This window comes from Taeniopygia guttata, chromosome 14, assembly GCF_048771995.1.
Source record: "Taeniopygia guttata chromosome 14, bTaeGut7.mat, whole genome shotgun sequence".
Taxonomy (NCBI): Eukaryota; Metazoa; Chordata; class Aves; order Passeriformes; family Estrildidae; genus Taeniopygia; species Taeniopygia guttata.
The window spans coordinates 4,569,770-4,587,083 of NC_133039.1; the positions used below are offsets into that span (position 1 = coordinate 4,569,770).

The 17,314-nt window shown below is 43.2% G+C and overlaps 1 protein-coding gene across 5 annotated transcripts in view; it reads left to right on the top strand.

Moving 5' to 3' along the window:
- SDK1 (sidekick cell adhesion molecule 1) overlaps positions 1–17,314 on the top strand; it is a 384,502-nt gene that overhangs the window by 320,271 nt on the left and 46,917 nt on the right. For 4 of the 5 annotated variants that reach the window (XM_072935801.1, XM_072935799.1, XM_072935800.1 and 1 more), the window contains exons 31-36: positions 2,803–3,004; positions 4,826–4,929; positions 6,983–7,053; positions 11,913–12,048; positions 13,927–13,986; positions 15,986–16,087. In XM_072935801.1, coding sequence (XP_072791902.1) covers positions 2,803–3,004; positions 4,826–4,929; positions 6,983–7,053; positions 11,913–12,048; positions 13,927–13,986; positions 15,986–16,087 — 675 coding nt within the window. The remainder of the gene's footprint in view (positions 1–2,802; positions 3,005–4,825; positions 4,930–6,982; positions 7,054–11,912; positions 12,049–13,926; positions 13,987–15,985; positions 16,088–17,314) is intronic. The other variant, XM_072935802.1, reaches the window with a different exon arrangement.

The window sequence follows — 17,314 nt, forward strand, 5'->3', positions numbered from 1 at the left end:
CTATTGTGCAACCAATGACATTTGCTTTTAATTCCTAAAATGTTCCTGATAAGCAATCATTTGTTTAAAGTCCTTTCTACACCTTGCACATCATTTATTGCAAAGGTAAGGCTCTCCCATTGTATTTGCCAACAATGTCTTCCTCATTATTTTTTCTTTTAACACTTCTAAGAAAAGTTGATGTTCAGCTACCAACAGCAAGAGCCTGTGAGGTGCATTTCAACTACTCCTGGCCTGTTTGGTTGGGTTTAAAATTCCCTCTGGCAAAGCTCTGCAGGTCATGTGCAGCCTTCCCAGTGCATAACAGTGCAGTCCTCAGGGAAAGAACCTCTGGAGATGTATCTGGAAATTGGAAGTGCCTCTGCTAAAGGTACTGTCCATCAAAGAGACTTATCAGCTCAAGGTTTCTCCCACCCCTGTCTGATTGCTGTCAAAGGGCAGGTTCAAAGCCTGACATGTAGAGGCTTCCAAAAGAAAAATCCACCATGCCAAAAAAATGTGAATTCTCAAATCTCAGAGCCTTTCCTGCTCAATAAAATGTGCTGAGATTCCCCAGACTGTGCACAAGGATGCACAGCAGCTCAAGGCAGAACTCCCAGCTCACTATGGGAACAGTGACCCCTTGTTGCTATCAATGTTTTAGGGTTATCTTGAGTACCCAAATCACAGTGTAACATGATCCCTTTTGCTTTTTGATGGACAACTCTGCTGGGTCTCTCTCTACGTGCTTTGGAACCACAAGTTTACTGATCCCATATAAAGTATAAAGACAACAACGTGTTTTCTCACATCATCAAGAATTATAAAAGGGGATGACAAATAAATTTATCCAGTGCAGCTATTTTGCTGATAAGAAATTAACCTGAAATGTGTATACATGACAATAAATATTCCAGAATGAAAAGATATCTAATTCCTGTTAATAAAGATATATTTTATATCCTCATAGTCCTTGATACTAAGGTAGACAGACGCAAAAATTCTCTTGAAAATTAACAAAATTAGTCACTCTTGCCCTTGTAAATTCCTTGGGTAATCCCAGTATAAATCTTTACATTTTGCAGCGATGCCTGTGATTTATAGATCCCAAGTTATATTGTGGCTTTATTCTCCAGACTCTACTGCAGTGCTTTGAATCTACAGTTCAGAATAGTCAACACTGGTGATCGGGGCAGAACTGAGTCAAAAACTGAAATGTAGCAAGAAATTAAAAGTAGTCTATAGAGTCATGTGGCCTGGTAGAGTCAAGCCTGCACTGACAGTCTCACCTTAGCATTTGCTTGTGGCTAAACTCCCATAAATAAACTCTTTATACTAATGGGTTTGTACAAACAGTCAGGGAGTATATCCTGCAACACGGGAGATTTTAAGATCTCTCATTATCAGCAAAAGGAAACCAAATCATGGGAGACTGACTGCAAGATCTGACCTGCCCAAAAGTGCAGAGCTTCTCAGCAGAATGTATAAAATCCCTGCATGACTTTCCCTCCCTGGCATGGAATAACCCCACGTCCCTGTCTCCGCCTGTCAGTGTAAGGCACTGACCTTTCGCGTCGTGCTGCTGCTCGCAGGCTGCTGGCACCCAGGGCTTCCTCCAGCTAATAGCTTACAAGTCTTTGGGCACTGATGTCAGCGAGAGCAGGCTGCAGAGAAATGCCAAAACATGCAGGAAATGGTTGTAGGGGACGGCAGGGAAATGAAGCACTGGCCATACGGAGCTGTGAGGAATCAAGCAGGCAGAGGTGTGTTTATGGAAACAAGTGCTGATGAAGTTGAATTGAATTGCTTCTCAAAAGCAAGTCACTGCGGTGTCTCCAATCAATTTCTGCTTTATTACATGCCACACATTTTAATCAGAATCAATAATCTTCATGATAAACAATTAAACAATTATTCCTCACTCTATAGAGTTTCTCTATTGAAATCGATGGAGTGCGGAGACGCGGTGACGGGAAAGGAGATCTGTAATGAAACAGTTGGGGGCTGGCATGCTTACACCTGCATTGCCATTCCCTGCTCATCCCAGAGGTGTGAGGGTAATTACTCTGGAGAGATCTCCCTCAGCACTGGCTGGTTTGACTCTGCAGGTTCAAGGTTAGTGGGTATGAAGGGGAGAGTTGGGGAGCTCTGGAAGGACCCTGCAGCAGATGCTCCAGCCCCAGCTCTGGGCTGGTTCCAGGCTGGGGTTTGGGAACAGCAGCACCAGGAGCTGCTGATGCCTCCTGGTTCCTTGCCTGGTGCAGGAATTCAGCATCAGCTGTGTGTGCTTGGGCTCTGTCACACAGCAGCCTGTTCCAGCTCGCCCCTTCCTCTGCCTCACGCCTCAGCAGGGGGAAGAGGACTCTGCATAGCACAGAGAGAACAGAGTTCCTGGTACCAAGGAGTAAGAACAGGTTAAAAAGTGAGCTAATTTACACACAGATTCTGTCAAAAGAGCAATTGCAGCCAGAAGCACAGCTGAGTTTCATTAAAGACTGCCTTGCTTTGCTTGGCTGTCACTCCTGATGATTCTTCTTTAACCTGCCAGGTCAAGACCCCCCCACCAAGTTTGAGGTCCACTGTGAGGAAGGTTTATATCCTGCGGTGACCTTTGCTGCAGGGAGATAAGAATCCATTTTACTGCTCCTCCTTGCAGTAGAAGGTTAAGAAATTGGGATGGTTGTGGCAAATTCAAAATGGTTGTGGCAAATTGAAAAATTCAGCGCCCTTTGGCTTCACCACTGTGAAAATCTGACCAGGCTGTCCCATTTTACATTGTTTTGAATTTCCTCTCAAAGCAGCTAAATTATGGTTTGATTGCAGAACGACCAGCACCTCCCAGGCAGGTGATGACCCCTCAGGGCGACGTGTCCTCCCGGAGCCTGGTGCTGACCTGGCTGCCTGGCAGTGATGGATCGTCACCAATCCGATATTTCACAGTCCAAGTGCGGGAGCTGCCACACGGAGACTGGCAAACCTACTCCTCCTCCATCAGCCACGAGGCCACATCCTGCATTATCGAAAGGTACCACGGGATCCCAGGCTAGCACAGAAATTCTCATACTTTCTCACTAGTTAGGAAACCAAAACAAGCATCACTCAGCTTCATGTTCTCTTTGGGGGAGAGAGGTTAAGTGAGGCCACTGCTCCCATTTTAGAGGTGGTGTTATGAACAGCAGTTGAGAGATTTGCTGAAGGTCATGCAATAAATCTAATTAAAGTTGGACTGCAGTGCATCTTTTTGAAGACTTTCCTGGAAGCTCAGCACCACAGATAACACTACTCGGGCTAAATCATATGTAGCTACACAGTGCTCTGTAAAATACAACTAGTTAAAAATCCTTTCAGTAGTGACTGATGTTAAAATCCACTCTGAATGCTGCATTGCAATTATCTCTATATAAGCTCTTCCAGATGAAATGAGAACCATTTTTATCTGTATTTTCCATACTGAAGTTTATAGATAGCATCAGAATGTTTAAACTTTGTTATTCAGGCTTCATTATATCCTCTGCAATACTGGTGTAATTAAAGTCCTTGTAACATCAGCAGAAGTAATTGAATGTCTACGAGCAGGTACTTGTTTTGCTGTCCATTTCCTCTGTTGACAAGCCAGTACAAATCAGATTATTTCTAAAAGGCTGTGAGCTTTAGGCTTTAGAATCAGGTATTCTGAGCATTCAGATACAGGTATTTTGGGTCTGTTATTAAAAACATTGGTGGCTGTGGTGTATGGCAGCTCACTGGTTGTGTGCCAGTATCTTTGCAGTCAAAACCTGCAAAAACAAGGAAACCATCAATGTCACTTATACTTGACATTGGCATGACTAAAAACAAAAGATCAAAAAGGATGATTGACATGAATCAAGTTGCTATAGGTAATTCTGTCCTGATAGGGTGGCACTACTGGAAGAGATTTCTTCTCCCCCTTGCTAAAAGCACTTTGCTGTGCAAGTCCGGAAGAGTCATGGACGGGAGAGTGCTGCCCATCAGAATGCATTATCCTTGATGTTTAATCATTCCTTACAAGTAACTTGGGTTTGTATCAGTGTTCCATCTGCCAGTGGATGGTTAGACACTACCAATTAATTAGTGAAATCCCCCATAAGTTACAGCTCTGCATTTCAAACCTCTGCCTGCGACTCCAAAGGCAGCCTCCCCTTCACCTCCCCTGCCAAGCCAAGACAGTATCATCTTTGCAAGGTTATGTCAGCTGGAAATCACTCTTTGCATATCTTAAAGCACCACATAGATAAAAGAGCTGCAGGGAACCTGTTGTCGCCGTCTTTATTAAATAATCCAAGTAATGGCATTAATTTGGGATTCAGCAGGAGCAAAATGCACTGATCAAGTGGTGTGGTGTAGGGGATTAGCTAGGAGCTGGCACTCTGAATTCCAGAGCCTGCTGGGCCCTGGCTGACCCTGGGCGTGTCTCCTGCCTCCTCCCCACCTGTCCATGCTCAGAGGATGGGCTGAGCCAGGTGACTTTGGAGGATATCTCAGCAAAGCACCTTGGCAGCCCTGCTCTGCACAGCACTCAGGTAGCGAGCCCCAGGCGTGGGCTGCTCCATGAGCTGCAGCCTCAGGTCTGTGTTCTGGTGCCCAATTCAGCAACAAATCCATGAGTGTTTCTGGGCACTCAGGGCAGGGGACATCTGGGAAGGTGCTGATGGCAGCAGGGGTGGGGACAACTGGGAACTTGGGGGAGACTGCAGAGAAGAGGCGATGGGGAGAGGAGATAAACTGCTCAGCAACTCTGGTTGGCAGTGGGCAGGTTCTCTGTGGAGGCAAGTTGTGATGAGGGAGGGAGATTTCATCTCTCAGCCTTGTTTCCCCCATTCCACAGCTTGAACCCGTTCACATCCTACAAGCTGCGAGTGAAGGCCACCAACGACATCGGGGACAGCGACTTCAGCGCGGAGACAGAGGCGGTCACGACCCTGCAGGATGGTAAGGGAGGAGGAGGAGAGGCACACTGGGGGCTCCCCAGAGCTCCTGGAGCCACTGCAGGGTGTTCTCCACGGAGGCTGGAGTGAAAACCAACAGCCAAAGTATTTTTGTCCACAGGAAGCTGACACAGGTAGCAATGAGATCTGGCTGAATTAACAGGCAGCCATTAAGTGTCCTGCTGTGCCCTCTGATAATGAATCATACTTTCAGGAGTCTCAAAATGGATTTAAACTTCATTTGATTGGCTTCCAAACTCTGCACTAACCATTATCTTTGCAGAAATTGAATAATTTACAAGAGAACATTAAAAATAAATGTAGAACCCTGCATACATTTGAAGAAGTTTCTTCAATTGTTTTCCCTTCACAATCCACATCAGTCTGCAGAATGGCAAAATTGCTGAGGTATAAGTAAGAAAGAGTATGAAGCTCCTGGAAACATGAGCATTTAATCCTGCAGATCAGGACTAATAAACTGTGAATGACATTGACAAGGCTTTTATTTTTAGCCTTAGAGATCAGCTTCTAATTCCTTGATTGTATAAAGTCGATGCCTGAATGCAGAAGTAGTTCTGATGTCTTGAATGGAGAAAGGAACTCTGCAAAGTAGGAAAAGCATCAGTATGTGCTTTTGCCCTGGGAAATTGGGTAATCCTGGGATACATACATGGATAAATATATATATGTGAGTGCTGTGAGGTGGGGGTCAATCTCTTCTCCCAAGTAAGAAGTGGTAGAACATAAGGAAATAGCCTGGTTGCACCAGGGGAAGTGTAAATTGAATATTAGAGAAAATTCCTTCACTGTAAGGTTTCTCAAGCACTGGCAAAGGCTGCCTAGGGCAGTGGTGGAGTCCCAGTCCCTGGAGGGATTTGAAAGCCATGTATATGTGGCTGGGGACATGAGTTAGCAGTGGGCTTGGAAGTGCTGATGTAATGGTTGGACTGGATGGTTTTAGAGGTCTTTTCCAACCTAAATGATTCTATGATATTATATATATATATATGTGTGGTGCTAGGAATTGTTTCTTACAGAGCAAGGAGTGATGAGTTAGAAATGACTCTGAGATATAAAAACAGGAAGCCATTCTGCCAGGGAATGTGATCTTGAAATCAGAAGACCAGAGAGAGGACAGAGCTCAGGAGCATGGGATGTTAAACAGGAGCCCATTTAGTACCTGACCAATGTGCTAAGCAGCCCCTTAAAGGCATCCTGACTCTCCAGCTTCCTGCACAGCAGCAGCAGGGTCAGTGCAGGCTGTAACTGGTGCTAATGAAGCAGCACTGACTCACTGTTCTGGAATTTAAAATTTCATTTTAAGTTCTCTTTGAATTTAGCCACAGTGGATCCAGAGTTGTGCTTGGCCTCCTCACAATACTGCTGGGAAAAAAAAACTGTGAAAGCTTCTCACCTCCTCAACAAACTGAGCATTTATTCTGCTGAGTAACCCCAGTGCTGCCACTTGAGCATTGCACTGTGGAGGGCTGTGAGCTCCTGATAAGCCTTTGCTTCATGTCTTTGAGCTGCTGTGGAGTGTCTGGGAGTGCCACAGGCCATGGGCACAGGAAGGGGTTAACCTGTGCTAAATCAAGCTGTCCTGATTAAAAAATTATGTGTGACTATGTGACACACACTCCTAAATTCAAGGTGGGCTTGCCCCAAAGGCGGCAAAAAATCTCCTGAAAAATCTGGCAGCAGTTTTCTCACCCTTTGGAGCCAGCACACAGCTGGTTAAAGTTCCTTACTGATGGGCATCTGCTGGTCTGTGAGATCTGGCTGCTGCAGCCCCCTCCAGGTTTATGTCCTGAGCTTTTCTTCCTCTGCTGAAGATGCCAAGGCCCCAGGTAGAGCAAGGGATGTAAGAGGAGTGCCTGGCTTCTCCCTGGCTTCCAACACCCACATCCACCATGCTGCTTTTGAGACCAACCACGAAGCAGCTGGGATGGAAGCTTTCCTTCAGCAATGAAGAAAAAGAACTTGATGAATGAAAGAAAAGATGTCCCTTTTCCAGACTCTTGCTAAAACTGCTTTTGTTTCCTTTTTCTCTTGTTTAGTTCCAGATGAACCACCCAGTTCTGTGTTAGTGACTCCCCACACGACTTCATCTGTCCTTGTGCAGTGGCAGGTAGGTAAAATGAAAAATTCTGATGTTCCTGTGAACAATTTTTTGGCTGCTTTGACTTGTTGAATGTAAGGGTACATTGCCAGGGACATTCTCTGGAGCTGGAAGTATTGTACTAACATTGAAGGACTGCAGCTACTTCCTTATTTGCCTGATCTAGCATAAATTTTAGTGATGAATGGAGATTCCTGTCAGTTGTTTTTCCTTTGTGCCCCACTGGGAGGTAAAGGAGTGTCTGTAGCTATGTCCAAGATTGTTTCTTATCACATTCTCATGCCCTTTCATTGCTATCCATGGATGTGCATCTTTACACAGAAAATACTCCACAGAGCACGGTGTTGGTAAGATCGGGTAATCAAAAGCTCATGTTCTGCACAGCCTCCTCCTGCTGCTGGAATGATCAGAAACCTGAGATCAGTGCCTGAGATCCCATTCATACCTCTGAGGAGCTCCACGTGCCCTCTTGACTCTTTGAGAGGGAAACATTGAGTTTCTTCAGAGAAAAGAAAGGAAGTTTGAGCTCTCCGCAGTCTCTCCGGGTTGGATGGGGAAGTATTTGTGTCAAGTCTGCATTTTATATTGGCATTTCCTCTGCCTGCCTTTATCTCTCAACCCTGGCCTCCTGGGAGATGCAGGAACATTTTGTGATCCAGTGCCTGAGGTTTCTTTTTGCAGAGTGGGCATTAATAGAGGGACCCCAGTGGGGTACTACACATTATCCAAAACCCATCCTGGAAAGCCTCTGCCCACCCTGCTCCCCAGACAATGCCCCCCACACCTCATAAGGATGACTTTGGACAGATTGCATTATGGTGAAAAATGTACATATGCATTTACAGCACAGATGGGACTCCTTGCATTTTTGGAAGAAAAAGATAAGGATGAGGGTGTGTTTATTGGTGTGCAGCAGCACTTGAAAATCTGCCTGGCTGTGCTGCTGGGTGCCTGGCCCCAGCTCTCACAGCACAATCCTGAGCAGCAGCGTTGCTTACAGCATGACAAGCAAATAGGAGGCATGTTGGGCAGTTTTACCAGAAGAATTATGGAGAGATGCAAATCTGCCTCCCCACCTACAGCAAGAGCCCCCAGCAAAGAGGGAAAAAGAGCAGAAAGAGAGGACAAAGAGGATGTGAGGCACGATGGACCACAGAAGTAAACGTTCCCCCAGCTGACTGATTACTGGTGTGTAGTTAATGTGAAATAGGTGGTTGTTTAGGTAATTGGATGCTTTTCATTTCATGAAAGTGAAATGGGGTTGTTGTGCCAGAGCCATCTCAAGGGAGTTGTGGGCGATTATATGTCATTACCACATGTATATTAATAGGCCCTGGTAATTCAACCGTACTATATTTTTCAAATAAACAAAAATCTTGAAGTCCCACAATAGCCTCCAATTAAGAGGAAGTTTCACAGCAGTGTCTAAGAAATAATGTAAACTGAAAACAGCAGTCGAGCTAAATGGGAGAGTGGATTTCCAAGCAAAGCTAAATTTTTAACTTTGAGCTGTGTTAATAATTCACAAAACAAATTCTCGATGCACTGTCTGGGCTTTTAGCTGCTTGGTCCAATCAGTCCATTATTTTTAAATTTAAAGGAGGAAGAAAATAAGTGATTTTGAGTGAGGTCTGTTGTATCAATAATGCAGGGTTATTTCAAATGTTCTGGAGGATGTTACACTTAACATCAGGATCATGTACTGTTCTGCTTCTACCTTAGAGATAACAATTATTCAAACTTACATTTCAGTCTTTATTTATTTATTTCTCTTTGGAAACAGTACAAAGATGTTTCTCTTACTTCTGTACAACATTATGGACTGCCACTCATAACCATTTTACCTATTTCAGCAGATCCCCCAGGCCTTTCTACAAAATCCTAAATAATCCATTACATCAAAAGCAGAGTTTTGTCCACAGAAGACAGATAGGAAGGGGAAGACCTGACCTTTTAGCAGAGTACCCTTTCCAGGAAAGAATCATCATTTCCATGGCAAAAAGAGAGACAGTTTGCAAGCTATTTATTTTCTGAGCTTTCCTGTCCTAATTCTCAAGGAATGAAAAAATGGAGAATCATATGATAGCATAAGAAAACAATGTTTTATTTTTATATATTGTTTTATAAGGAAACAGTAAGATCAGTGTTGGGTCACAAGAAATTAAGCTTTACTTGTTAGGCAGTTATATGTCAGAGCAGGGAGTCACAGTTTCCTCCTCAGCTTCAGCAGGGTTTTCCTTTTGAAGTTATGCTGGATATTCCTCTTCAACTTTTTTTTCCCTAAATTAAAAAAAAAGTTTAGTAGTAATTAAAATAGGAAAAGTCATAAGTAGGCAAGGACACTGCTGTGCTGTGGAGACCTTCTCTTCAAGGGCACCATCAGGGCTAAAGTAACTTCAGTGTAATACAGAAAACAGAAAGTCAAAATATTGGAAAAGGAAAAAGAACATATTAAGAGAGAGATACTGATCATTTCCAGTAAACCCATCTCATCTCCTTGCACAGGAGAGTGTTTCAGCTGGTCCCTGAGCAGCAACACCATGGGGCAGCCCTGGAGAAACCTGGCACTTTATTTGGTCTATTTTCTTAGTCCCTTGGACAAGGGTCTCTCAGCCTGAGACTAGGAAAGGCTGTTGTAGGAAAGCTTGATTTATTTGCCTTGTAAAATGCAGTCGTAGAGGGAATATGATTGCCCTTTCTAAAATACATCACAGGAGTAAACACCCCACAGGGAGAAGAACAATTTAACCCAAAAGGCAATGTTAGCACAGGAACAAATGGTTAGAAACTGGCTATGAATTATTTAGATTAGAAATTAAATGAAGGTTTCTAACGACCCGAGTGGTGAGGCTGGGAACAGCTTTCCAACAGGAATATTGGGAGGCTGAAGAATCAGCTCCATTTCTGGTGGAGGTTGTTCTGTCTGTGAAAGAAGCTTTCAGCAGATGGGGTTCTGCAGTTTGGAGCTCCCGAGATGATCCTCGAGGTCCCTCACAATCCTGTATCCACAGCATTGTTCTCTGCTACAGATGCCAAGTAAGGGTGAGAGGTGGTCAGATCTTTGCCAGGGGATGGAGCACAACGATGAGCATGAAATTATGAATAGGAGATCTCCACCCAGGCAGAGCAAGTGGAATCTTGGGAGGGTTTGGGTTGCTTTCAGCAGGCTCTGTGCAGGACAGCTGCAAAAGAAGGCAGTTTCCTCCTGGTGCTTATACTCTAATTCATGTAATTTTGTTTTTTAGTTTCTATAAACTATGGTCTTTCTACTTGATTCCTTCAGCCCTCACCCAAAGCAAGGTCCTTGGCACTGAGCCAGGGCAGTCCTTTCCCTCCTCTTGCCATTGTAATGGAGTAATGGAAAATTCATGTCATTTCTGGAAGCAGAATTACCAAAGATCTTCCTCCTTTCTATCAAGATGTCCTGACTTTCTTCATTAAAATTACATGGTGCATTACCTTCTATTGTGACAGTGTTTCACACCAGCAGTTAATTTTTACACAATGCTTTTCCTTAGTAAAGTCCTCGAGGCTGGTAGGGATCTTTCTGGATTAAAGGCAAGATTATCATTAAAACACTTTTCATTTATACTATCAGCCCCTTAAATTTCAGTTAAAGAATCTTTAGAAGATAAATGGCTCAAGGCATCTCTTCTCTGCAGTTCTTAGCCTGCATTAGACTCAGGAAAGTAATTTTTTTCCAAAACATGAGGAATCCCTTTGCTTGTCTCTACTTAAGCGAGACGCTCAGATATAAATCTCCTTTTCAGTGTGCCAGCTGTGTATCTGTAGCTGAAGGGGGATGTGATGGGCTGCTGGAGAAGCCTTGCTGAAGTGTTTTGTCTTTGAGCATCTCCCAGCATGATGTTGAAAGAAAAAAAGTCATATTTGAGCCATCTCATGGCTGTGTGTGCCAGACTGCTCTGAGCTGTTATGGAGGAGCCCTCAGTTTTCCTCTGTGACCACACCAGAGCACATCACACTGTAACTTCTCTCTAAATGCCTGTATGAGGTTGTTATTAGACCAAGTTTTGTCTTCCTAATCAAAGCCAGAACAATTTTTAGAATTCTTTTTTATTTTCCTTTTTTCATTTGATCATCAGTCTTTCAGTAAAATAATGAAACCAAATGGAGACTGTCCTGTGATCAGTCCCTAAGGAAAAGGAAGAAATTCTATCTGTGACAAAATAATTCATTTCCTTTTGGAAGCAGTGGAGCACTGTTTGGCTGTTCCTTAGTTGGTGGAAAGCAACCTGCATTTCTAGGGAGTGCTTATTTATACTTTTCATCCCACCCAGGTTTCTGTGGGCCGAAAAGGAAAGGAGCTGGATTCATTGTGTGGATTTTTCAGTCAAGAGCCTTTTGCAATGGCCCCAGTTGAGCCATTAAGGATTTTCCTTAAAGATGCCATGTTGCTGACGAGGCAGGATGGGAATGAAGGGACTCTGATCAGAAGGCTGTGAGAGTAAAACTCCGGTTTATTCAAAATACACCTCTCTTTTATACAGACCTTTGTGAGGACCAACTCCATTGGTCCTGGAGTGAAAACAATCCAAACCATTGGTGCAGAGTGCTTGATGTACAGTGATAGAACTTAACTATAAACAATGTGAGAACAAGAGAGATAGAGAATTATTTACATTCTTCTCCAGCTCTTTCCCAGGCTTCTGCCTGGCTAGAAACTCTCCATTTCTCTCTTTAACTGAATCTGAGACCCACATTGCCTTTAATTGTGCTTTTCAAACCACACAACCTCCAAGCCAGTGCTTCACTAATGTCTGTTTTCAGCAAAGCCACTGCCCCTGGTGATGGATGTGTGTTGCCATGCCCATCCTAACGAGCCTGTTCTTCACGTGGGTGTTTTTCAGCCCCCCAAGGCGGAGAGTGTGAACGGGCTCCTGCTGGGATACCGCATCTACTACCGGGAGCTGGATTACGACACCGGGCCTGGGACAGAATCCAAAACCATCCAGAACCCCTCAGCTCTGAGAGCAGAGCTCACACGTAAGCCTGTGCTTTGGACCTTAAAATATCTCACAGTGGTAATCTGTCATTACACCAGGCACTGCATCCCCCCTCTTGCCCCATGGAAATAAAATGTAAGTCTAAGAGAGCTGGGAATAATTCAGGTTTTACACAATCAGCCTGAAGATGCTGGAAAATGCAAGTGAGTTCAGTGTGATCAGCATTGTAATGGTCTGTGCTGATCTCTGCCAGCATGCTGGAATTGATGGTCTGTCCCCCACATACCCTCTGATTTCCTGCTTCCCCCTACCTCCACTTCATAATTACCCTGGTACACTTTGTTCTGCTTTCAAACGAGAGACGCTTCATTTTCCTCAGCTGGCAATTTTTTCCTTTCTTGCTGGTTTTTTCAATCGTTTTTATAATTGACGTTTTGTTTTTCTTTTTGCACTATGAGGAAAACAGCTGAGGAGAATTTTAAAACAGAATTTTTATAATTTCAAAGTGCTTGTCCACATTTTAAAAGAAAATAGCGAAGATGAGCAAGAATTTTTAGGTGCCTGTTTTCCATTTTAGTCACTGGGATTTATGGCTCACATGGAAAGAAAGTGGAGAGGGAGTGGAATAATATAAAAAAATGAAAAGGCTTTTTAGATAAAGGCTAGAAAGGGAATCAGAGGGAAGAATAGGCAGAATAAGATGATGTGAGGTAGACATGTGAACACTCAGTAGCTTGAGAAATAAGGTCCAGCAATGAGATGTGCTCATGTAGGGACCAGCTTTTGTCCTCTTCGATGTCACTGGACTATTCAGAATAAGATAATACTCCATGAGCAGCAGAATAGGGTTCGGTGAGACTATTTTAATATCTTATATCATCTGCCATGCTTTCCTGAACCCATAGAAGTGATTTCTACAAAAGCAAGAGTGAATTTTAATGTGGGTCTGGATAAGTGGGTGCTTTAATATAAAGTAAGCACCTAATTCTGACCTCACTTACGTGGTCAAAGCTAATGAGACTTCTCAGACTGAGCAGCTTGAACCAGGACACAGATGTAAAGCTCTCATAGGTGTAGGAATGCAGAAGGGCTTTTCTCAGACAAAAACCGAATGACTGACAGTGTACATTATGAAATAGTGAATTTGGATGCTCTCTCAAGATGGGGAGCCTGTGAAACTAACCAGTTTTATCTTTTGCCTCTTTTTGTCTGGCCCTCCAGCAATGTTCCTAATTACTGTAGAGGAGAAAAAACAAGCTGTACCTCTCTCTTGACTCCAGGGAGTCAAGAGATAGAGAGAGCAAGGGGTGGAGACAAAAGCATTTTAAGATAAATTTCCCTCTTTCTCCTCATAATTCTCAACTTAGAACACCTCTATTCCTCACTGACCCACAGTTTTGCACAGTTTAGCATATTATTACAATTCACTCACAGCAGGAATCTTGAATTCTGTAAGTGAAACTGGGAAACCAAATTCACACCCAAAGAAACAGGTCCTGCCCTGATGTAAGTGTTGACTTTGTGGTCCACCTTCCAGCTCAGCACTCTGCAGCTCTTCAGGGTTTGAATTTTGCATCTTGAGAAATCAGGATGTAATGCACCACTGAGAGTTTTCGCCCCTAGAAATCATTTAATTTTTACTCATTTGTCCTATTTAATCTTAAAGCCAGAACATCTTTGTGTTGTGTGTTTGTGAGTTCTCTGTTTGAGGAGGAAATGAAACAGCTCCATGTGGGCGAGATACTCTCGATGTGTTACGAGAGAGTGATGTGATTTTATTGCCCTTCAAGGTATATTCCTAAAGCTTAAACTGTGTATGGGTGTGCTGCCTCATTTGCCTCTGTCTCTGCTGTACATCATTTGCAATAACTATTTCCTTGCACTGTAACAAGCTTTCTGCTTTGCTTACCCTGAATAGCCCAAAGCAGCTTCAAGACAGTGAACAGCAGCTCTGCATTAACGACGTATGAATTAACACGTAAGTGCACACTGCCTTCAGTTGAGACTCTTTATAATGGTTCAAAATATACCATGGGCAAACTCCTGTGGCTCTCCTCTGTAGATCCAGCAGAAATCAACACAGATTAATGACTCTGGCTTTCTCCAGTTTCTTTTTCTTTAAGCCTTTGCTTCCCCTACACCCAGAGACAAAGATGATGCAAGTAGGTAGCTGTTGTAAAAACGTGCCTGCTGGGAAGGTAAAACATTAGTGACTGTAACAACCCAGTATTGCTGATGCTACATGAATTTTGATTCACTTGCTACGTATTCTGCAGTCCATCTGAGTTTAGCTGTATCACATCATTAGTCCTATGATTCAAACATTGCGATGTTTGAACATTCCATGGAGTACAAGGCCAATTTAGAAAGGGCCCAATGAATTTATGTGCATCTCCAGAGGTGTTTTCAATTGGAAATGAATAAAATAACATTCGACAGAGTTAAAAGGCAAGTTGCTTTGTGGTGCTGATGGTTCAGTAGATAGGTTTTGCCCAAGGCTTTTGAGTCACAGATTGTGATGGACTAAAAAAAAAAGAAAAAATGAAGCCCGATCCCCACTGGAAGTTGCATGCATGAACTCTCGTGTTCCATTTTCTTCCACATCCAGTTAACACTAAAATCTCCCTTGTGATTTCTCATGGCAGAAAAAACAGTTTCTCTGTGCAAGCTGCCCAGTACTATACATGTGTATCTTACTGTTGTTGGTTTATGAACTCAGCACTGTTATTTCTGATTTGCCTGCTCCATCTTTTGCCATCCATCCAAATTCAGTGATATGACATTTTAAAAAATTGGGATATATTAGGTATAATTTACAGTATGCCAGAGACTGGGGAATGATGCTGAAGTCACAGTCAGATATTGGAGCACAACATGGATAAACAGTTCTGTGACACTGAAATTAGACAAACTTGCCTAATTAGGCTTTTTGAACCTTACCAAACCAATGGCACACTGTCAGCCCCTGTGTGAAGAGGACTCTGATTCATAGATAGCAGGGAAAATTATTGGCAAAGGGAGAAATTTGGACCTCTGGCCATGCGTGTCTTAATTCAATGCTCATTTAAATGGGGCAGTTTATATTATTGATTGCTCTCTTACTCTAATTTCCCTGTTAAGTATTGTAGATGATAAATATATCTGTTAGGATTGATTCCTTCATCCTGAAAATGCAAAATCTGAAACTGCTCAGACGCTGCCTCCCTTAATGACAAGATTCTGCTCCACCCTCGTTGCATCTGTTAATTACCCACAAACAATTGGGGTTTTTCGATTTTTTTCATGCTTCTCTCACTCTCCCGCCTCATCTGTCAGAGTAGTTTCTCTGTGTCAGCAAAGAAATTTGTTGCCTGGTGGCCAAATGGAGTCCAGCCTTCAAATTCTCCTTTCTCATTGTGATTGATGGTTGGGCTGTGGTCACGTTGGAGAAGTTCCTTGTGGAGTATCTGGAATGGGACTCCAGATTCCACGCTCAGCTCTCCCTCTGCACCTGCTTCAGCTGTTCTAGAGCAGTGCAGTTGCCAAATGCCACCCCAAATGAGCATTCCAGGGATTAGGCAAAGGCTAGGCAAGATCTTTCCTATCTGTGCAGATCAAAATGAGACTTTATGGTGACATTCAAAGTCAAATCCTGCCATTTTCTGTACTTAAGAATTACCTAGAGATGTTCCTCTGGTTAGTTATCTATAAGAAATAGACAGAAATCATTATTCCTCTTACTGGAGTGACACTGTGAGGAAGCTCTGAAAATCCTGCCATTTCATCACAAATATCTTTCAAAATGATGCAAATACTGTTGTGATGTGTGAATTCAGGATGGCTTTAAATAGACATTGCACTGTTGTACTGTTCTATTGCCACTGCTCTATTCTGAGAGACATGTCTGGAGATAAAGAGGTGTTGAAGTCTAAAAGATAGCTGTAATACATTATAAATCATAATATATAATATTAATATGTAATATTTTACTTTTTCAGAATTGAAGAAATACAAGAGATATGAAGTACTAATGACAGCATATAATGTCATTGGTGAGAGCCCTACCAGCACACCAGTGGAAGTATTTGTGGGTGAAGCAGGTAGGTGAAAAGAAAATCAGTTGATTTTTTTTTTTTTTTTAATATCAGCATGTTGTAGTATTCTCCAGATAATGATCAATAATTGTCCAGGAAAGGGATTATTTGAAAAGTTCCCCAGTCATCATTGCTGACAGTTTTTTGTTGCCCACTCTCCTGGAATAGGCACTGGCAGTTTCTTGCCATTGGAAAACCAGTTGGTCTGAAGGAAGGAGGGAAGAAAGGACATTTGAAAGAAAGAATAGAAAATATTTTTGGAGTTGCAGGAGAATGACTGTTCATACCAAATTAGCTTGAGGGAAAAATTGACTCGAGTTAAAGAAGTGAAAAGTGGAGCACAGGAAAGCCACAAGGGAAAACAAACAAAACTACAAAACAAGGGAGACTCAGAAAGCTGATCCTTTTATTTTATAACTCTCTGTGTATAAATGTTGCCTGGCACCACACTTGGCTGTGTTTTTGTGCTCTTGAAGCGAGAAGATGCCGTGTCTGGTTTAATGCTGGTTTTGGAGGCAGGGGTTGGGTGCTCCCCGGAACGTGCAGCTGGTCCCTGCACCCAGCCCTGCTCAGTGGCACTGTTCAAGCCTTTGCTTACTCTGGATCTGGTGCCTGAATCCTTTTTGATCATTTTAAAATTATCAAAAAAGAAAGCTCCTTCCCTTCACTGGAAGGCTGGAGGTGGAAATCAGGACGGAAGAGTTGAGCAAATGCTTCTGTGAATGCCCTGAGAAATGGGTGGTTTGTGAGAGCCCAGATAAGCCCCAGCCAGTCTGTCCCCCCAGAAACTCCAGCTGGGAAGGGCAGGACTGGAATAGCTGCTGCCCTCCTGCAGCTCTGGTGATCCCAGCTGGAGGGAGGCTGGCTCTGAAATCCTCATTAGTTCTGGTCTCCATTTCTGCAGCAGCAGCGTTTGAAGCTCAGAACAAGGGGAGGCAGCTCAACCCTCCCGTTGCCTGGCCCAGCAACAGAGCTGACTGCACTTTGTTCTGTGTCTCAGGGCTGAGCGATGGAGGAGCTATCAGAGCCAGCACTAATTCATTATTACTCATTAAACATTCTATTGCTCAAAACTAAGCAAAGCACCATTTTTTTAAGAACTCTACTGCGCATTTTTTTAAACTCTGCTTAACCTTTTTATTTCAAATCTGGTGCAACATTCACCATCTTTCTTTGAAAACATCATAAATTAATCAGAGCAGCGTTGTCCTGGAGAGACAGCTGGCAATATTT